Consider the following 21,705-nt stretch of genomic DNA (forward strand, 5'->3'; position numbering starts at 1 on the left):
TGAAGCGCAGACAGAGCCTTGGAGTAAGTGACTTGTTCGGTGGTCCTCGGGGGAGGGTCCAACTGCTAAGCAGGGGTATGTCTACACTACCCTCCTAGTTCGAACTAGGAGGGTAATGTAGGCATACCGAACTTGCAAATGAAGCCCTTGATTTGAATTTCCCGGGCTTCATTTGCATAAGCGGGGAGCCGCCATTTTTAAAACCCCGCTGGTTTGAACCCCGTGCAGCGCGGCTACACGGGGCATGAACTAGGTAGTTCGGACTAGGCTTCCTATTCCGAACTACCGGTACACCTCGTTCCACGGGGTACTAGCGGGGTAGTGTAGACATACCCCAGAGGACTAGCAGCAGGGGAAGAGTTATTTACAGATATACCTGAAGAGAAGATGTAATAGGAAGAAACAAGAATACCCACATGGGAATACCAAGAACCCCCTCAGCTTGCTCCCTTGACCGTGTCTGTGCAAAAGTGGATGAGGATGCAGCGCTAGTCAGGGACTGGATACCGCATCGCCAGCAGGAGAGCGCTTGCAGTGCTTTATGAGGCTCCGCTTGGGAGCTACGGGCTTTGCTGTTTCTTGTAGCACAGGTTCTAAAAAACTCCCAGGAGAATTCTCCAGGACAGCCACACTGAGAGCCTCAGCAAGCTGGGTACAGCCCCTCAGGTTTTCTGAGCGAGGATATAAATTCACTTTGATTCATGTATTAATACATTTGTACGTGCAGCCCTTTTCAGAGGCTTTCAAAGGGCTTGCTCTCCAGCAATCGCTGAACCTCAGCTCCTTTGTGAATAATGCAGGATCAGCAGCAGCCCCAAAGATGTGGAAACCGACAGGCCTGGCCAACAGCTTCAGAGATTCCCAGTGGGCTGCCAGTTTCGAGATGTGAGGCCATTACACATCGAATACGATTCTCATCAGGGCTGAGTACCTGACAGCGCCCCTTTCCTTCAGTTGTGGGTGTGGCTCTTACAGCACCGGGGAAAAGCAGGCCCTGGGTCACTAGTGAGACCAAGACAAAACTGCAAGTGGGACTGGACATTTATGTAGATGACAAAAATATCCAGAATTGTTCAAATGAATGATCACAACTTTGGGGCTGGTTGGATAAACCTGGCTTGGTGCAGAGCACAATCTTGTCACTGGAGACTAGGATAGACCCATAGGGGGAGTTCTTAACCCTTCTTCTGATGTGCTCAGCAAAGGCTGCTGTCATTGGTCAGTGAAAGAACTCTGGGCCAGCTGGATCTTGGGTCTGACCCAGGCAGGCACTTCCTATGATGCCAGAACCTGAAGGACCCAGGATCAGAAGCCGTATTTGGAAACATTGGCCTTTAACTTACAAGGGATCACAGCAAGTTTGGGGCACAGCTAGCAACAGAACATCAGGAGTCCTGACTCAGACTCCTCTGCTCCAGCAGGCACACGCTGCCGCCAGTGTTAACGATATGTTTGTCGGACGTCTACTGTCAAAGAAAGATCTTGGAGTAAAGGTATCCTCTAAGGAGCAAGGGGATTCTCCCCACTGTGCAGCAGCTCCCTGCCACACACCACTGGAGAGCAGAGGGCTGAACTCCCAGAAATGCTGAGAGCGAGCACGACTCACAGCATGACAACAGCCAGAGCTGGGATTACTCAACACCTTTTTTTTGGGGGGGGGGGGGGGGGGTGTTAAACAAATCAGACTCACTGAAGACAGCTCTGACAGCATCTAGCACCAATGAATGCAGGCAGAAGATTTCATGCAAGGATATGCCTGCCTTTCCATATCCAGTGACTTTGGGCAAGTTCCTTCATCACCCTGTGCCTCAGTTTCCCCATCTGTAATACAGGGGTAACGATACTGACCTCCATTGTAAAGTGCTTTGAGATCTACTGACAAGAATTGCTAGATAAGAGCTGGGGTCTATTATCACGAAGATCAGAGGGAGAAAGTCACTCGCCTCTGCAGACGGGGCCCAAGACAAAGTCTACGTGCTACTGAAATTCCACCAGTCACTAGAGCACAAAAGGACATCTTACCTGCCATCCTGCCCTGAGGAGTGTGTGCGCCTCCTGTGGAGACAAACCAAAACCCACATTTACCTGACTAAGATCAAGATCAAGAACACATATTTCTGCGCATCCAGAAATATAATCTATGCTATCATGTGCCGAAAGTGTCCGTCTGCTATGTACATTGGACAAACATCTCAGACACTTCGCCAAAGGATTAATGCCCACAAAACAGATATCAGACAAGATCACAAAGAGAAAACAGTTTCTTGCCATTTTAACCAGAAAGGACACTCTCTCAATGACTTGACCACCTGCATTCTGCTACAAAGACCTTTTACATCTGCACTTGAAAGGGAATCCTCTGAACTGTCATTCATGTTAAAATTTGACACTTGCCAACAAGGACTTAAACATTTGAACTCTCTCATCCATTACCAAGACAGTTTCCCCAATTATCACCTGTAATACCATTAACTCACAAACATCCCACTCTCCCTACCTCTAATATCATCAATTCACAGACACTTACCTTCCTTCCTCCCCCCCCCCCCCCCGCATCCCCCTCCTGTTCTGCAATGTGATTTGTCCTTTTCATATTTGTTCATTTTTTTAACTGTATCCTTTGGTATATATGGTTGTGACTACTTTCTTCCACTATTTGATCTGAGGAAGTGGGTCTGGCCCACGAAAGCTCATCATCTAATAAACCGTCTTGTTAGTCTTTAAAGTGCTACATTGTCCTGCATTTTGCTTCAACTACCCCAGACTAACACGGCTACATTTCTATCACTACATTTACCTGACTGGGCTTTTAAAAAAGTCTTTGGGGGCTAGGGGGCACTATTCTACTTGACAGCAATAATTAATCCCAAGCCACAGTCCTCGCTCCTAGGAGCAGTTTAATGAAAATCAGCCAGGGCAGAGACTCAGGCCAGAGCCGGGCCAGACACCCAGATGACAACTCCATGCTTACCTGTACCTAGGCTGCTCAGAAGTCTCTGAGGGAGACCGCTCAGGAACAGAGAGCGACGTCGACGAGAGCGTCGTTGCTATGGAGGCTGTGGTTGCTTCTTCGAAGGAAGGGGGAGTGCAGGGTAGTAGGTCTGGCCTTCCTGCTATGCACGAGGCCAAGGGCAGGAAGACAGGAAAAAACAGGCTGAATGAGTTAAATGCAGGCAACTCTGTCTGGCCAGCTGCTGAAGTCATGTCAGTCTGCTGCACCACCACTGGGCTCCACAGCCGCCTAAGGAATGGGCAGATCTTCCGTGCTGTGCAGCTGAAGGTGTGTGGGGGCAGGCATGCAGTGACCAACAGCGCTGACTTGAGCGAGGTGGGGGCTGTGCACAGTCAGCACAGTCCTACCAAGGAACTTTACTCCCAGCTCCACCAGTGTCCTTGCAATGCTGCCAGGGGGATTTAAGGCCTTGCTCAGACCCTACTTTGGGCTCAGACTGTCCGAACAATAGCCACATGTGCTCAGATGATGCACGAATCCTTAAGAGTAAACTTCATAGGCCCAACTGCCCGCTACCTTTTCCCATTCTTCAGAACTGGGAAAGGCTGCACAGACATAAGTGGTTGTGGAGAATCAGACCCAGCTTCCTCCTGGCAAAGGCCATGGCTTGCACTGGACCGTGGTACCAAAGCACCAAAGGAATTGGCTTTCACATCCCCACTGAACAGCAAGATGCTCCACAAGCCAACAGCATTTCCATGGCATCTGGACTGTCCCCGTCATCACTGCTCCTGCCACCTGGCAGCACACCTTGCAGCAGTGACGTGAATGACCATTTTTACATGGCACCCTTCCTGTGCTGGCTCTCTCCAGAAGTGCAGGAAAGGAACTCCGCCCTTGCTTAGCCAATATATTAGTTCCTATTGCCATGTCAAAGCAATAGTCTCTTATCTTCCCCCCCGTCCCGGGCAGGGTTAGCACCTGCAGATCACAGCAAGAAATGGAATGAAGAGCTGCTGATCAAGTGAAACTTGTCTCTGGGGCACACTGGGGAAACTGAACGAGTATGGGGAGGATGCAAAGGAGCAGCTACACACCCGGGGCAACAGAATAGGCACTGGAGAGCTAAAATCATCACAACCACTACCTTCATCATCCAACGTGGGGTAGCTCCTGGCAGCACGGAGATCATACTGGGCCTCATCCCTTTCCGAGGGGATCTGGCTAGCTGAAAATGCAGCTGTTGGACCAGGCATCTTGACAGCTAACAAGACTCCACGTCCTTTCTTAGATGGAGACGATTTGAGAGCTGCAGTCAGAAGAGTTAAGGAGGTGAGACCATGAGCTGTGCTGACAGACATCAGAGAAACCCTCTTGCCCCTGGGCTCAACAACCCCACAACACAGCAAAAGAGCGACTGTCTCCAGGAAGGCCTGGCTGTGGGCTGCTGAGACGGTTTGCCTAAAGTGCTTCCAGCTCTGAATCGGGCCTTTTATAGGAAATTTGGCCAGCTCCAAGCTGCAATCAGTTCCAGCTTTCTGGCCATTGCAGTTTCCTAGCTTAGGCCTGGCCTGCAGGGGGAAGTCCTGTTTTGCTACACAGCTGGCTCACATAAGGAAGGATGACAGGAGAAACAAGCACTTGCCAGGCATGCCCCCTCTGATTCTTGGGGCATGGTACTCTCCAGTTCCTACACACCTGCTTTACAAACTGTACAGACGGACACAAAGCCCACAAGAAAACTGCAATGTGGTTATAAATACAGGTGTGGGGAAAACTCCACACACTCATGCTGCCCCTGGAGCATAGCCCGGTACGTTTTAAGACACCTTACAAATACAAAGGAGAAGAAGCAGGGAGACCACCCGGGGCAGGCATTTCCGTGGCCGTGTGGGGAGCAGCAGGCTGTGTGGTTAAGATTTTCCCTACTAGCAGGGTGGGGGAAACAAGGGGGGCAGAGGGGACTTCCTGCCCATCTCAAAAAGGGGAGGGCCCCAAAGGGGTGCCCCAGACAGCAAGTCTGCATGCACTTACAGGAATTCTTTCGGAACACTGTGTTGGTCATGAATTTGAAGAATCTCTCTGCGTAAAAGCTGGGTCTGTGCACTGACACCGTGTCCTGGAAACAAGAGAGGCGGTCAGCAGTGCCCAGTGAGTCTTCTTTATTCCAACATTTAATGGCAACAGCACCTTAAGCAGATCATTTCAGGTATGTCCTTCCATTTTAACACTATAAAACCTTTGATTGGATTTCGATGCAGTTCTCGGTCGTTTATGCTAGGCTAGTGATTCTGCTGCTTAAAGGGTACCTAGGTTTTTTGGGAGGAAGCAAACAGCTTGATTTCATACAAGAGAGTCCCCTGGTTTTGTTTACTGAAGTTCAAAGTGCACTTGGATACAGATGTATTGGACAGTCACCAAAATTCACCAACACAGCATCGATGCATTTTAGTGATTTCATCTCATGTACTAAAGCTGAAACGGCCTTGGGCAGCTTTGATGGTCTACATCCTGCTTCCATAATCATTGGCCTCTACAAGATGCATTCGCCCCATTTACAGGGGAAGTCCGACAGGCGTTTCTGAAGAGCGAGTCATTTCCCGCTCAAGTCAATTCTGCAGCAGCACAACTTGCTGCTGTGGAATGCCAGAGGAAAACAAGTAGAAAGTGATTCCCCATTGGCCAATAATTCACCTGAGTGGAAATATAAACATTGCAGAGAGTGTTCTGGGACAGTCCAAGGCCTGGTACAGCAGAGAGCAAAGGACAGAATCAGGAGGGCCAACCAACTGAGGAAGTGGGGTGGGTTAATGGAAGCACCATGCCACAAACGTATAGGAGGGAGGAACTGCTCCTTTCCATTGGACTGGGGCTGTACCTGCTGAAAGACTACGAATGGCACGAAACTGCATACAGGCAAAGCCTGCAGACTACCAGCTTGCCAAGAACATTTCTCCCCCTAGGCCGTGCGCCGAACACTCACCCCATCATGGACGAGGGCCTTCCACGTGTGCTCTAGCTTCTTGATGAACCTAGTTTTAAGAGAGAGTGTTGGACACAGGCCTGCTCTCCTTGCCTAGCAGGCCACCTTTCACACCCTCCCACAGCAAAGGACAGTCAGCGACCACGGTTCCTTCCCATTCGCAGAGCATAGCTTTCCTCTCCCCCAGCCAGCTGGGCCGATGTCTCTGAAGCAGATTGCTAGGTGCCAGCAGCTGGGAGGTCAGGACTCCCTGGACATACTGGAGCTGTGAGGAGGGCACAAGAGCTACCCCCCTCCCTCCGCACAGCACTACCCCTCCAGGAAGGGGAGATTTTTCTTTAAGAAAAGCAGATTCAGCACGAGTGGCTGAGATAGGAACTTCAGAAGGAGCAGGAGGAAAATCCCACAGCTTTCAAACACACCTTGATCAAGCTGAGGCAAATTGGACACGTGCCCTCTCAGACCATCTTCTCTGAAGCAGGCTTTACTCTCTCGCCAGACAATATTAGAAGCGGGTTTTATGGAAGCTCGGGGGTCAGTGGATGCTCAAGCCCTCTTACCTGTAGGACTGAAGGATGTCTATTATTCCTACGTGCAGCAGGAGGCGCTCTCCTTTTCCGTTCACAGCCGGGATTCCCCCCATTCTGAAGAAAAGAAAACATCATGCGGAGATGCCCCAGGAGGCTTGTGCATTATGTGAGAGCAGAAAAGAGATTGACATTATCTGGGGGGGGAAGAAAGGGGGGGCGGGACGGGGGGGGGGGGGGATTCTGTAGTTAAATCAGGTTGTCCCTGGTGCAACAGCTTTTGTTATAAGATACGGACCGGGGGATGCGCACACTGTCTGTAATGCGCTTTGCTGTCTAACTGGAAGGTGGTGTTCTATGTTCTTTGTTCCCTGTCAATCTCTTGACCGTGAAGAGTGCTAAGGTATGTGATTGCACTCTCCTGCCTGGGTCAGGCCTCCTGTCCCGCAGTAGGACGTAGGTTCATACTCAAACGAGATACAAAGCACTAGCTGCTACACGTGAATGCCACCCTGCAGATACGCTAAGCTAGCAGCTTCCGGCCACTTCCTTAGGGCAGCCTGGGAGAACATTAAGACTTGTGTGGCACTTCAAGGAGGCATCTGGGCAAATATCCTCTTCCTCCAAAAACATACGTTCTGACTCTTAAGATGGATGTTTGCTCCCACCACACCCAGCAGTAGCTCCCTACAGAAGTGCTGAGGCAAGTCTTAGGCATGCCCTTTGCAGGCAAAATGCTTTGATAACACTAGGATATAAACCCCTATTTTCTTCTGAAGGCCAGTCGGCTCGTGACTACAGATGGCATAAATCCTGAATGCAGCCAGAGTGCCTTGTGTGCATAGAAAAACAGAAGCTGGGCCCAAATCTTCAAGCACAAGTTTGTTTTTAAACTGTCCCTCCCCCTGCCCACTAATACCCATCTTGAACATGCAGTGCAATTAGTACCAGGTAGGGACGTTAAATATCCGTTAACTGAATAGTCGAGTAACCTCATTAATTCTTATCGGTTAGTCAACTATTTTCTAGTCCCCGAGGGCCAGGCTAGCAGCCACTGTGTCAGAGGCAGCAGCGCCTGCTGACAGGCTGCTGCTTCCCCATGTTGCTGCCTATGTCTACAGGGGGTCTGAGCTCCCGGACCCAGCATGAGCCAGAATGGAGCTCCTAATACACTTTAAAGGCAGGGGTAGGTCCTGGACCGAGTGTGAACCAAGACTGAGCCAGGCTGCTGGCCAGCCTGCTAAAAAATGTACTGGCAAGGGAAGGGGGGTGGAGAGGGGGAAATGTGTGTAGTCTATAGCATTAACCTATAAGCTTTTGCTTATTGATGAATCAACTACACTATTACATCCCTAGTACGGGGTGGGCAATAATTTTTGCTAGGGGGCCAGTCCAAGATTCTGGAAAGTGGTCGAGGGCTGCACTCTTCCATAGTATTAATGGAGGAGTGGGGGTTGGGATGGAGATTGGGTGCAGAATGAAGCTTGGGGTAAGAGATTGGGGTGCAGGAGAGAATGGAGTCTGGGAGGGAGTTTGGGTGAAGGAGGCAGTTGTGACCTCAGGCAGGGGACTGGGGTGCAGGGTTTTAGGATGAGATCTAGGGTAGGAGTGGATTGTGATCTCAGGCAGGAGATGGCGGTACCAGATCTGGGAGGGAATATGGGTGCAAGGGGGGGCAAAAGGTTTGGATGTGCGGAGTAGCAGGGCAGGAGTGAGGGGCAGAAGTTTGGAGAATGGAAGGGCTGGAGTGCCAGAGGGAGGCTCTGGCCAGGTGACTAACCAGCCAGCAGCCAAACCAGCCTGCCTGCCGAGCTAAAGGCTTCCATAGCTTAAAATGTTTCAGCTGGTCTGGCCATTTGCTTGAGTGAGTAACTGAGCAGGAGTAACTGTGCTTCGTGGCTGCGTGTTATTCAAACAGGCAGTTCCCATTGGCCAGTTTCTGTCCAGAAACAGACCAATGGGATTATGCTGGGGGTGGGAACAGTGTCTGAATCTTCCCCCCTCCCCTCTGGGCTTGTAAGGAGAAAGCACCCTGCAGCCACATTTCTGAGCAGCAGGGCTGTGGGGCAAGCAGGGGAGCCTGCCTGAGGCTCCCTATTGACTCCACAGGCCAGATCTGGTGGCTTAGCGGGTCACATCTGGCCCATGGGCTGTATTTTGCCCAGGCCCGAATTAGCATCAACACGTGGTAAGTCAACACGTGGCCATCAGGAGGTCTACTGGAATTAAGAGTTATTTGAGAGAATGAAAATGCCGAAGTATTTCCTGGCTCTGTTAGCGTGCAGAACCCTCGGTTCAAAGGGAAGCAGCTGGTCTCTCAGAGCACGGACGCTAGCAGACCAACAGAGCAAGCCCACCATTTGTTAGTAAGCCCAGCCCACTGAGCCATAAAGACAAAATGCTGCCAGAGCCACTCACGGCTCAAGAGCTACAGAGAAGATATTGTGCAAACACACAGCGGGCTAGCCTCCCCCACCCACAGCTCCACTTGAGCACATCCATTCCCACCAAACCCCAGCACCCCGGAGCAGAGGGCACTGCGAAGCAGGCCAAATCCTCTGGTCGCGCTGGCATGTATGGCTTGGCAAGAAGTCCCAGGGATAAGGTGACAGACTCACGATCCAGGCAGAAAGGGAACTCTAGTCTCCTCAGGCTAGGCTAGCATGCCCCAAACGCTCCTCCTGAGACCGGCGTTGTGACTACAGGCCAGTGTGGGGCCACTCACCTATCGGGTGAGTCACAACCATTACAAAGAACAACTGGTAAGTGTTTCCGAATGCCAAGCACCACATTTCACATCACTACTCCAGGCTCCACATTAGTGGCTGGACTCCCTTTTCCTTCAGACAGACAGGTCATTCAGACAGCTCGAGCCAACAGCAAAGAGCTTGCAGCCCTAAGGATTTACTACTTTGGTTTTTGGCTTCCACCCACTCCCACTACAACAGCTGGAGAGAACCAGATTTTCACCTACGTGTCATCTGTATCTATGGACTCCCCCCGGGCAGCCCCACCCTGGATGGACTCCATGGCTGTGGAGTAAAGTGCCTTCTGCCCAACAGGACGCTTCTCATCAGATGTGCTCTGGGCTCCCTCAGTCTGCCGCTCCCGATCTTGCTGGTCTATGTTATGCACCCCGAGCAGCAGGCTGTAGTCCATGATTTTAAAGCTTTCCAGCACCTACAGGTTAGAATCGGGTTCAAGAACAAGTTAGACAAGAAGTCAGTCCAGTAAGTTCCCACATGCTACTTCAAAGGCAGACCCAAAAGCATGGGACTGTCCATGTTGGCTACACAGAACTCATGCCAGCAACTCCTTAGCAGCTATGGGAGAGCGGATCTGAGTTCATTCCCCTTTGTTTCAACACAACGTCCTTTGGGCTTGGTCTAACAGATCTCAGCCACCCGTGTTGTGGGATGCCCAGCTCTGCTCCATCACCTGTCCAGACTGTAAAGCAGAATCTCAGTCACTAGTTCACCCCAAGGACCCAGTTGAGGATGGTGAACTGGAGACTAAGACCAAGAATACCGCAGCATATGGCAAGCGGCGTCCCTGGGAGCCAAGTGTCATTTGCTTTCACGACATTTCCAGGACCCCAGTGAATGCTCTTTGCAAGCAGCAGAGTTCCAGCAGCCCGATCTACTGTATTGCTGGAATCTGGGCACTGACAAGCTCAGCTCAGAATACAGCAGATAGCCCATTAATCTGTAAGCCCCAAAGCCTAACATGGGACAGTCCATTTTAGTTACAGCCAGCCAAGAGCTGCAGAGCTACCGTCGGTCAGTCCCACTTTCGGGGTTCTTCTTGTCCTTACCAAGCAGTCTCGCTGCAGCGTTTTCACCAACGCACTGAAAGTATCGGTGTCCAGCATTAGGCCTTCTGGCATGTCCTGCATGAAGTCCAGGTCCTTGAAAGTGGGACTGGACTTTTCCTTCTCCTTCCTGGATGCCCGGCGTTTGTAGGTGGAACCCTTCAGGTCAAATTTCAAGTGCATTTTCACCACTCGGGGCAGGATATTATTCATCACCACCACCCGAATGTTCTTGCCTCCCGACTGAACGCAGTACAGTCCATAGAACTTTGGCAGCAAGGTCCGTGGGTTCTGGTTCAGGTTCTGCAGTGGGGCAAGGCAGGCAGAAAGGGCAGGTTAGAAAGAGCCGCTGTGAAGAACGACACCTGCTTTGTTCAGTGCGGAACCCATGCTCAGACTGGCTTTGGGAAGGGATTACAGACCAGTGTTCGCACACCTCAAATTTATTTTTACCTTTTCTATCCTGCAGAAGAAAGATTCCAAGCAAACTCCCCCTAAGCATTTTAAATAGCTGCACCTAAGCTTTACAAACTGGAAAGATTGCGATGCCTTGCCTTGCCTATAGGAAATCAGAATTTGAACATCTCCCTGGGCAAACAGCCAAGTTTGGGAACTCCCAAAGAGATTTCCCCACAAACCATGGCTAAGAAAAGGGAAACGTAAGCACCACCCTCACTCTGACAGCTAGTTAGTGGGAATTTAAAGTCCTAAAATATCAAATCTCCTTAGCTCATAGTTGTTAGATCTCCAATTCAATGTTCCCTTGCTCAGAACAAACATTTATTTCAACATCTCTATGAAGCCAGGAGGAAACACTCATCTCCACTTACCCTGCTTAGAATGAGTCAATTTATAAAACAGTCTGCTAGAGAGATCAGTTAACCCACCCCCACTGCAGGCCCTTTTTAGGTAGTCATGTTATTAGGAATGATATGACAAACTCAGTTTGCTTATTCAGTGCTGGGAGGCTTTTAAAAGGAAACAAAAAGGTCTATGCATGCCATATGAGAAAAGAGATCAACCTGCCAGATTACAAAACAAAGCAAACAAACACAGCAAGTGTATGAAAATTTAATGCCTCTTCATCTCATCTTTCATAATCAGACCCAGGAGCGAGTTCTCTTTCTAAGCGTGTCAGATACAGTGCCAGGCAAAGCCACTGCTGCCAGCCAGAAGCAGAAAGCAGAACTTGACTTTCCAGAGACAGAGTAACAACTCAGCACCAACCATCCTCGTGACTTGTCTATCAGCTCATTTTACACCTTCACTGAGTTTCAAAGAGCAGCAGGGAGACCCTCATAGCAATTAGCATGGGGTAACTTTACAAAATATCAGACAACAGCATAAGCACTTTACAGCAGGGAGAGAAGTCATGTTTGAGTCTCTCGAGTTATTTTTATTATTCAACCATTCAGAGTTCCTGGAACAAGGAGGAAACTGGTTACTACTTTCACTTGAGTTGTCCTAATCCTATGAGCCCTGCCCAGCATGCTGCACATGCTCAGCCTGAGTAACATTTTCAAAAGCTCTTAAGTGACTTAGCTGTTTAAACTCCATTTTCACAAAAGCGAGCCACTGATTTGCAGTTACAATTCTGGAGCCGAGAAGTCCCGATGTGCTTTGGAATAATAATTGCTAGCTCTTATCTAGCCCCTTTCTTTGGCAGCGCTTAGAGCACTTTACAAAAGGAGCATCATATCCCCATTTTACAGGTGGGAAACTGAGGCACCAAGAGCAGCAATGGCTTGCATGAGGTCACCTGGCAGGCCAGTGGGAGAGACAAGAACAGAATCCAGGTCTTCCCAGGCCCAGTCCAGGGCCCTGAGCAAAGCAGATCAGTTAGAGACTAGCACAGTGCACACGTACAAGGGGCAGAGCGAAGGTAACGCGGGTAGCCTCAGCTCTGGTATTTCCATTGCATGGTGCTTTTCCTTAGCAGACTTTATGCCCTTTGAATGCAGTTTTTGGTCTGGAAATGGACCCTAACGTGCAGCTGTGTATGAGCCGCTTCCTGCCACTCAGGGCACCTACCTGCCCTGACACACTGGGTTCCTGGTCTGTTTCCCCCTCCTGGCAAGACACTGCTATGCCAGTGCACTGCCACTGCCTTGTTACCCACCGTGCTGCTGTGCTGTAGAGCAACCCCTTGTTTGGTGCAGGCTAGAAAATGCCAGCACGCAGCCACAGGCTGCTACACACACAGGCAGGTACCAGGGATGGAGGGGGCAGGACCTACTGCAAGAGAACAGCCTGTTGCTGAATGGATCTCCATTAAGTTGCACCCAAGGGAAATCCAGGAAATAGTGGGAAGGGTCCCCCCATAACAACCATGGCTTTGTGCTGCTCAGAAGCAGGACAACACTCCCACCCACACAGCTGTCTTCATGAACCTGGGAGCATCGGATAGGAGACAAAGGGGAGGAAAAAGTTTCACCTCTCAGGCCCCCCCATCAGTAAAGGTGCCATCTTTTACCCTGGGATACGACCATAGTAAAGCAGGTGGAGGGGGCAAATACTTGTCAGGACATGGTTCAGCTGTTTCCAGGTTTTACAGGAGCTGAATTTGGTTCCAGGTCAGCCTTCACAATAAGCATCTGTGCTGGGCAAGAAGGGAAGGGAAGCCCTGCTGGGTTACCAAACATCTCCCTTTGTGGGGCTGCAGACAGGTGAGCTGTGCCTTCCTTCCACAAGCCAAAGCCCTCATACGCACCATGTAGTAGCCAGGCAGAAGTTTCTGTAAGAATTCCGCTTCCTTGTGCATTACAGTTTTTATGATGAATTCGTCATCACTGGTGACATAGAAGAGGGAACCACTGGCACCAGGGTTCGACAGCTCAATCAGAGGCTCGTTACACAATGAATACTACAAAGGAAGGAAAAAACAAGGTTGCATTCACCAAAAGATGACATCTGCCAGACATTCCTAAAGCACTGCCCCTGGAATCTAGATCAAGAGGTCTGGGATAGTAAGCAGCATGCAAATTGTGAACATTAAACTGGGGCTAGGTCTCACGGTGGGTTCGGAAAAGGACAAAGATGGACACAGGGCTCTGACTGCTCACAGAGTCAAGCTAATCAGCCTGCCCTCAGCAACACCCAGGCTCCGCAAGAACATTAAATCTTCTTCTGTTTTGTGTCTGCCCTGTAATGCCACCACAGATGCACAGAAAGAAAGACTGGGTTTAAAGAGACAAGCCAGCTTGATCAGTGTTGTGTAGCCCTCTGGCAGACAGAAACAAAACGCATTGCCTGTTCCAAGACTAAAGCTCTCATGTGCTCAAACATTAAAGATACAAGGTTTGCAGAGGCGTCCCTCACACCCTCAGTGCAGCAGCTAGAACAGGTGGGAAAACACTCCCCCCTATAAACTCATAGATCAGTAGACATGTGGTAATTATGCTTCCCTGTATTCAGAACCCAATCCTGGAGAACAGGGCTGGGACTAGAAATCTGAACAGTGAGTTCCCAGAGCAGAATGTGCATGAGGAGCAGAAGGGAGGAGGCGGTGTTGTGTGGATACAATACCCCCAAACCATTTGCATATGCCAAAAAAATGGGGTTAGGGCACCATTCCGTAGGAGCTGGTATTTGAAGAAGGTAAGGAAGGGTAAAGCAGATAACACAGAGGGGACCAACATTAAAGCAATACATTAACTGCTATCACTACATGTTGAAAATACCTTTCAGTACTGCATGGATTAACTATCCAAGACTTCATCAACTTAATTATCTCATGCATAATTAAAAAGGTATTCCCTGCCATGGTGGGCCAGAGAATAGGGAAGCAGTGGCAGCAAATCAGATCTGTGACCTTTGGAATTCAGTCAGGCTCTCTCCTTCCCCCAAGTTTGTAACCACTATCATCCAATCTGCAAGCATTAGCCCAGATGGAGATTTCTGTTGTCAAGCAGTCCCAGCTTACAGGCTCATTCTAGTCCTCACTGCCCATATCTGCAGTTCGTCAGAAAAGCAGTTATATAAAAATGGCACCTTCTGAAGATCTGCTCCCACCTTGCTGCCAGCAAGATGAGGGGCAAACACACACAGGAGCCAACTAACTGAAAGCTGATGACCTACACAAAAGGTTTGAACTGATGTTGCTCAGGGGTAGGAAAAAGTTCACAATGGGCAACGTAGTTAAGCCGACCTATCCCCTTGTGTGGGCATGGCTGGGTGGATGAAGGAATTCTTCCATCACCTAGTTACCCCACTTGGAAAGGTGAATTAACTACAGGCTTGGAAAACCCTTTCTGTCACCAGAGGAAGCAGTTACACTATGGTACAATGGCAGCACAGCTGCCGTGCCATAGCTGCACCATTCCAGTGCCCATATGGTCTTACAGGAGAATTCTGGTGAGCTAGAATTCCAGCTCTAGGGGAGCAAGCTGGATTCTAGTCTCATTTTCACATCACTAATTATAACTACTCTCAAATTGCTAATCTTTATTACTGGGGATGATGCACAAGGCAGGCATCTTGCCAAGGTCCCGGGACCCGATTCAGAACCAGCAGCGTGGGGTGGCAGCCCACTCTCTGGGAGCAGAGCCGGAAGGCAGCGCGTATCTGTTACAGTGACCAGTAAGCGCTTGCTTATTGGTTAACCGTTTCAACAGTTACACTATTACATTCCTCATCATGGAAGTCGGGAGAAATTCCAGAAGACCGGAAAAGGGTAAATCTAGGGCCCATGTATAAAAAGGGAAATAGGAACAACCCAAGAAACTTCAGACTAGTCAGTTTAACTTCTGTACCAGGGAAGATAATGGAGCAAGTAATTAAAGAATTCATCTGCAAACATCTGGAAAAAAATAAGGTGATAGGTAACAACCAGCATGGATTTGTAAAGAACAAATCATATCAAACCAATCTGACAGTTTCCTCTGATAGGACAGCAAGCCTTGTGGACATGGGAGAAATGGTGGACATGGTATATCATGGTAAAGCATTTGAAATGCTCTCACATGACCTTCTGATCAATAAACTAGGGAAATACAACCTAGATGGGGCTACTGTAAGGTGGGTGCATAGCTGGCTGGATAACCATTCTCAGAGAGTAGTTATTAAAGGTTCACAAGGCTCCAGGGATGCTGAAAGGGCATAACAAGTGGAGTTCTGCAGGGGTCTGTTTTGGGACCGGTTCTGTTCAATATCTTCATCAACGATTTAGATGATGGCAGAGAAAGTATGTTTATTAAGTTTGCAGATGATACCAAGCTGCAAGGGGTTGCAAGTGCTTTGGAGGATAGGGTCAGAATTCAAACTCATCTGGACAAATTGGAGAAATAGTCAGAGGTAATAAGGATGAAGTTCAATAAGGACAAATGCAAAGGACTCCACTTAGGAACAATCTGTTTCACACATACAGAATGGGAAGCGACTGTCTAGGAAGAAGATCTGCAGAAAGGGATCTAGGGGTCACAGTAGACCACAAGCTAAATGAATCGGCAATGTGACAATGTTACAGAAAAAGCAAACATGATTCTGGGATGCTCACAACACTCCTGTTAATGCAAGACATGAAATAATTCTTCCCCTCTACACTGCACTGATTAGGTCTCAGTTGGAGTCGTGTGTCCAGTTCTGGGCATCACATTTCAGGAAGGATGTGGAGAAACTGGAGAAGATCCAGAGAAGAGCATCAAAAATGATTAAAAGTCTAGAAAACATGGCCTATGAGGGAAGACTAAAAGAACTGGGCTAGTTTAATTTAGAAAAGAGAATACTGAGAGGGGACATGATAGCTTCTTTCAAGTATCTACAAGGGTGTTACAAGGAGGAAGAAGAAAAAATGTTCTCCTTGGTCTCTGATGATAGGACAAGAAGCAATGGGCTTAAATTGCAGCAAGGGATGTTTAGGTTGGATATTAGAAAAAAAACTTCCTGTCAGGGTGGTTAAACACTGGAATAAGTTGCCTAAGGAGGCTGTGGAATTTCCATCACTGGAGATATTTAAGAGCAGGTTGGATAGACATGAGGGATGATTGAGATGGTGTTTGGTCCTGCTGTGAGGGCAGGGGACTGGACTTGATGACCTCTTGAGGTCCCTTCCAGTTCTACTGTTCTGTGATTCTGGCCAGGCAGATCCAAACCTTGTATTAATCCCAGAGAACTAAAGAACCCCACACATACCAAATAATCATCTGGACGAATTCCAAAAAGCTCCCGGAAGTACCGAAAAGCCACAGGTGCATAGGTTTTGAACCTGAAGTCAGGGTAATGGTGCGCTGGAGTGAGGTTACTTCCTTCACTGCAGGGAAAGGATAAAAGAAGAGAAGGCAGGTTATTTCACATTAATGCCTCATGGACTTGCATGTTTACATCTGGACAACTAATACATATGAAAAAGGCAAACTGAGCTTTGCTAAAAGGCATCGCAAGAAGCCACCAACTTAGGCACAAAGATCTTGCCGGACCTGATCAGGACATCAAAGGATCTGATATTTTAACCATCTGGCAAGGAAACACACACTCCCTGGGGAAGAGAGGATAGGCAGAAGTTTGCAAGGCTTGATGTATTCACATACAGAATCTAGTATACCCTGCACATTTACAGCTCAACCAGGCCAATGAATATTGTTGGCTAGGAGGATTCCTCAATTTCAATACAAAGTACTGTAGCGCCTGGAGGCGAAAATGCCACAGAGACAGGTAGAAAGGATGACAAATTATAAAAGTAATGGAAAGAACCCTGCATGGATATGAAATTAGTATTACATCAGCAAAAAAAGATCTGCGAACATCCATATCCACATCCGTGAATGCGGACACCTGGAGATATACATCTGATGTCTGCAAATTTGCAGGGTTCTAGACACAAAGTTTGTATCTGCATGCACATCCGTAGCTGCAAAAATGAGCTATCCTGATATCCTGATTCACATCCACAGATGCGGATACCTATAGATATAAAGTGGATATTTGGGAATTTGCAGGGCTCTATAGCAAACTTCAAGGCTGACAAGCCCAGTAAGAAGAGATATCACAGTCCATCGTAAATCTAACCCCATCTCTTGAGCTGCAGCATGGATAGTGGTGTTCAAGAGAGTTAACACCAAAGCAGACTGTGAAGAGCTTCAAAAAGATCTCACCAAACTAAGTGATTGTGTAACAAAATGGCAAATGAAATTTAATGTTGATAAATGTAAAGTAATGCACTTTGGAAAAAATAATCCCAACTATACATATAATATGGCTACATCTACTCAGAGATATCTTGGAGTCATTGTGGATAGTTCTCTGAAAATACCCACTCCATATGCAGTGGCAGTAAAAAAGCAAATCGAACGTTAGGAATCATTAAAAAAGGGATAAAGAATAAGACAGAAAATATCTTATTGACGCTATATAAAACCATGGGCTGCCCACATCTTGAATACTGCGTACATATACGATCGCCTCATCTCAAAAATGATCTATTGACATTGGAAAAGGTTCAGAAAAGGGGAAGAAAAATGATTAGGGGGTTTGGAATAGGTCCCATATGAAGAGAGATTAAAAAGACTTGGACTTTTCAGCTCAGAAAAGAGGAGACTAAGGAGGGGGGATATGACAGAGGTCTATAAAATCATGGCTGGTATGGAAAAAGTGAATAAGGAAAAGTTATTTGCTTATTCCCACAACATAAGAACTAGGGGTCACCAAATGAAATTAATAGGCAGCATGTTGAAAAACAAAAAAAGGAAGTTTTTCTTCACTCGGTGCAGTCAACCTCTGGAACTCCTTGCCAGAGGACACGGTGAAGGCTAGAACTTTAATGGGATTCAAAAGAGAGCTAGATAGATTAGGCCCATCAATGGCTATTAGTCAGGATGGATAAGAATTGTGTCCCTAGCCCCTGTTTCTCTGGAGGTGGGGGGCAGGGGAGGGATCGCTTGAGGATTACCTTTTGTGTTCCCTCCCTCTGGGGCATCTGGTATTGGCCACTGTCAGCAGACAGGATACTGGGCTGGATGGACCGTTGGTCTGACCCATTATGGCTGTTCTTATGGATTCTAATGCCAATGCACTTTATTCAGAAAGATGGGCCCTCAATTTAAAGTGAAGCCCCTTTAAATCAGCATGACAAAAAGTAAAAAGCCAGCCCCTGTATTTTGTTTCACTTGTCCACTTACCTGGGGAAGAAAATGCTCTCCACCACATAAAAGTCCTGCATCAGGACATCTCTCTCCGGCTTGGAGCTCAGGTTCCCCACTGTATAGCCAATGCCTAGCTGGATGGCCCCCTTGAGAGTGGTTGAAGTAGTCTGGAGAAGGAAGAGAGCAATCAGTGAATAATCAGTGCCCCCCATACAGGCAAGCTTGCTGCTCTTCAATCATACCAATGCCTTGTGGGAAGTCAGATACTGGCTGCTTTGTAAGAGGCTCACATTACAGACTGCCACCAGCTTCTATAGCAGGGATCAGCAACCATTTCAAATCAAAGAGCCAACCAACAACCAAGTTCAGAATAAACGGTCAAAGAGCCAGTATCTACGAAAACCCATTTGCATGGCTGAAAATATACAACTTAATATCATTGATAATTAACATGATGATTAATAATAGCATAAATGAAACGTACTCTCAGACTTTATTTAATGGGACTTCTGTCGCTGCTCGGTGTAGCTTGTGGACGTGGGGGTGCAGGAATCAAGGCTGGGGTATATGAGGGGCTCAGGGCAGGGGGCTGGGGGAAAGGCAGCATGGGGCTGGATTACCTTTCCTGGCCAGGGGCTGGGCTGCTGCACCCAGGCAGCAGTAGCTGGACGAGGGGCTGAGCTAGGATCACCACAGCAGGATCATGGTCTCCACTGCTACTCATGCTGCAGCAGCAGGGAGGCTCCTGCCACCAGCACTTCCTGCGGCCAGATGGGGGCCAGACCACAGGGCCCGTCCCAGGATCAGGGTCGGGGCCAGACACTGGGGCCAGATGGGGGCTGGGAACTTTCACTCTTATGTTAATGTACCAAACTTCATTTGAAATAAAGTAAATATTACGTCCAGCACAAAAGGTTTCATCATCATCATCTTTTTTTACAGCAGAGATGGGAAACCATTTTTGGGTCAGGGTTAGTGGATCTCGTGGCGTTCCCCCCCCCCCCCCAGGCTCTGGGGTGGGGCCAGAAATTAGGGGTCCAGTGTGCAGCACAGAACTGTCAGTGAGTGAGATAGGGATGGGGGTGTAGGATCTGGGTGGGAGACAGGGTGCAGGAGTAGGTTGGGAGTAGGTTGCTTGGCCAGGAGGGAGGGGGCTGGGGGTGTAGGGTCTTGGCATGGGTGGGCGTGAGGGGGGCAGGGTCTAGGTGGCCCTTGCTTGCTTTTGAGTTCCGCACTGCTCTCAGTCTTCCTGTCCCAAGCTCCTGGCCAATGGAACAGCGGGAAAAGCTTCCAGGCTGTGCTGCTGTTCCCACAGGAGGGGGAGGGGAAAGTTCACAGAGCCATGTGTCTCTCTGGGATTTCTCCACCCCTCCTCCCCGCAGGAACTTGCGCCCGGCTCCAAGCCTGCAGGGGGGTTGAGGCTGGAGCATGAGCATGGGCTCCCCACTGAGGAGGGAAGGAGGGGGAGGCTGAGCTTGAGTTGCGAGCCATATCTGGCTCATGAGCCATAGGTTGCCAACCCCTGTTCTAGAGAATGATAGTGGTAAAGTGCTGGTAGACTGCAAGATCAGTACAATACACAGCAAGGAAATCAAATCCAAGTGGCTGGCCAGCAGCACACTTGTATTCCCCCATTTGATTCTCAGTCTGTATAATCTGTCCCACCTCCCACCACTTCCCTCCAGAATTCGAGTAAGAGATGGAACCTTTTTGTAGGTAGTTTCGCCAGAAGCATCAACTCCTCGATGACCTATCTTCTTTCCTTGGCCAACTCCAGGCTGACCTGATAATGACGGGGCCTGGGAAAAAGAAGTTTCCAGGTCAAAGTGGTGAAAACCCCTATGCTAGTGGAAGGGAGAGAAGAGGCACAGTGGCGCAGACAGAACTGAGGTTTGTGGTTATAAGGAATGTAATGGGCTGCATTTACTCCTGTGTAAAACTCTGCAGAGTGCACACGGATTTATCAGGCACCAGCAAGCTTTAAACCCTGCATTACACATCGCGCAGGATGAAAAGTGAGATGACAGCCAGCAGCTGTGTTATACACAGCACTGTGAACCTCAACATACAGGAGGGATGGTCTTGGGTTAAGACTTTGGATTGGGACTTGGATCTAGGTTTATTTCCCTAGTTCCGTCAGACTCCCTGTGTCTAAAGCCAGAATAGACCATCGTGATCATCTGACCCCCCTGTATAAATGCAGCCAGCAAACTCCCCCAAAACAATTAGTTACTTAATTTCACTGCCTCTGTTCCCATCTGTAAACCCCCACCTCGAGGGGTAATGGGAATATGAGTGAATTCATGTTGGGGAGGAGGGGGTGTTCAGGCACTGTGGGGATGTGATCAGTCACAGATCAATCTTTAACACACCCCACTCAGATAAGTACCTACCAATGTTCCCTCTAAAGTTTTCCATCCTTGAATGGGTTGAAATTTCTTATGTGCACCACCAATATGGAGGCAGTGTGTGGATGTGCACCCACCAGTACAAACAAAAGCCGTAGATATAAATATACATTTTAAATAGTCCATAGATGTGGAAGAAGATACACTAAAACATGGAGCAATACTTATTATTTAATATGAATTAAATACAAAGAAAATTAACACTACCCTGCTGGCTCTTAATACATTTAAAAGCGGAAGCACAGTGTGGGGGGGACCCAGCGCTAGACAGGACCACTGATCCCCAGCTCGCACTGGGTCCCGCACTGTGCTCCAGTCTTTTTACACTGAAGCCAGCAGCCCAGCTAGGGTGGCCGGCTGTCTGGTTTTGAACTAGACAGTCCAGTATTTGAGCTTTCTGTTCAGGAAAAAAATTGAGAAACTAGAACTGTCCGGTATTTGCTAGATAAGATGGAATGTAGATTGCGATGTAGTGTCAAGTGTGTCTGGTATTTCTGTTGAAACCATCAGGCAGCCCTAAGGCCAGCAGGTTCCTTAGTCAGGGTCCCTGCCTTCCAGCCCCGGTACGTGCTCAGGGGGCTGCAAGAGCCATGTTTATTGCTCTTAACAGAGGTTGTGTCTAAACTACATCCCTCCTTCGACAGAGGGATGTAAATTAGACACTTCGAAATTGCAAATGAAGCAGGGATTTAAATATCCCATGCTTCATTTGCATAATTGCGTCACGGCGCTCTTTCGAACAAGTGCCATTTTGAAAGTAAAACTGTGGTCTAGACGCGGTTCTTTTGAAAGTGGCAGGCTTTTTCGAAAGATCCTGGACTCATTTCTTTGAGTCTGTCAAAGGAGGGATGTAGTCTAGACACAGCCGTTATTTCGAAATAACATTACCAGCGTCTACGCAGCCAAACCGCCATTTCAAAATTCAACTGAAATAGCGGAGGGCTTATT

General features: G+C 48.5%; 1 protein-coding gene across 12 annotated transcripts in view; it reads right to left on the reverse strand.

Annotated features, from left to right (window-relative positions):
• PIP5K1C (phosphatidylinositol-4-phosphate 5-kinase type 1 gamma) overlaps positions 1-21,705 on the reverse strand; it is a 77,057-nt gene that overhangs the window by 15,372 nt on the left and 39,980 nt on the right. For 9 of the 12 annotated variants that reach the window (XM_075903295.1, XM_075903298.1, XM_075903300.1 and 6 more), the window contains exons 3-14: positions 20,056-20,148; positions 18,386-18,516; positions 16,404-16,521; positions 12,985-13,137; positions 10,278-10,577; positions 9,438-9,643; positions 6,497-6,580; positions 5,937-5,985; positions 4,988-5,072; positions 4,101-4,262; positions 2,972-3,113; positions 2,023-2,055 (exon numbers count right to left, since the gene is read on the reverse strand). In XM_075903295.1, coding sequence (XP_075759410.1) covers positions 2,023-2,055; positions 2,972-3,113; positions 4,101-4,262; positions 4,988-5,072; positions 5,937-5,985; positions 6,497-6,580; positions 9,438-9,643; positions 10,278-10,577; positions 12,985-13,137; positions 16,404-16,521; positions 18,386-18,516; positions 20,056-20,148 — 1,556 coding nt within the window. The remainder of the gene's footprint in view (positions 1-2,022; positions 2,056-2,971; positions 3,114-4,100; positions 4,263-4,987; positions 5,073-5,936; positions 5,986-6,496; positions 6,581-9,437; positions 9,644-10,277; positions 10,578-12,984; positions 13,138-16,403; positions 16,522-18,385; positions 18,517-20,055; positions 20,149-21,705) is intronic. The other 3 variants (XM_075903296.1, XM_075903306.1, XM_075903307.1) reach the window with 1 other exon arrangement.

Source organism: Pelodiscus sinensis, chromosome 19 (assembly GCF_049634645.1).
Source record: "Pelodiscus sinensis isolate JC-2024 chromosome 19, ASM4963464v1, whole genome shotgun sequence".
Classification (NCBI taxonomy): Eukaryota; Metazoa; Chordata; order Testudines; family Trionychidae; genus Pelodiscus; species Pelodiscus sinensis.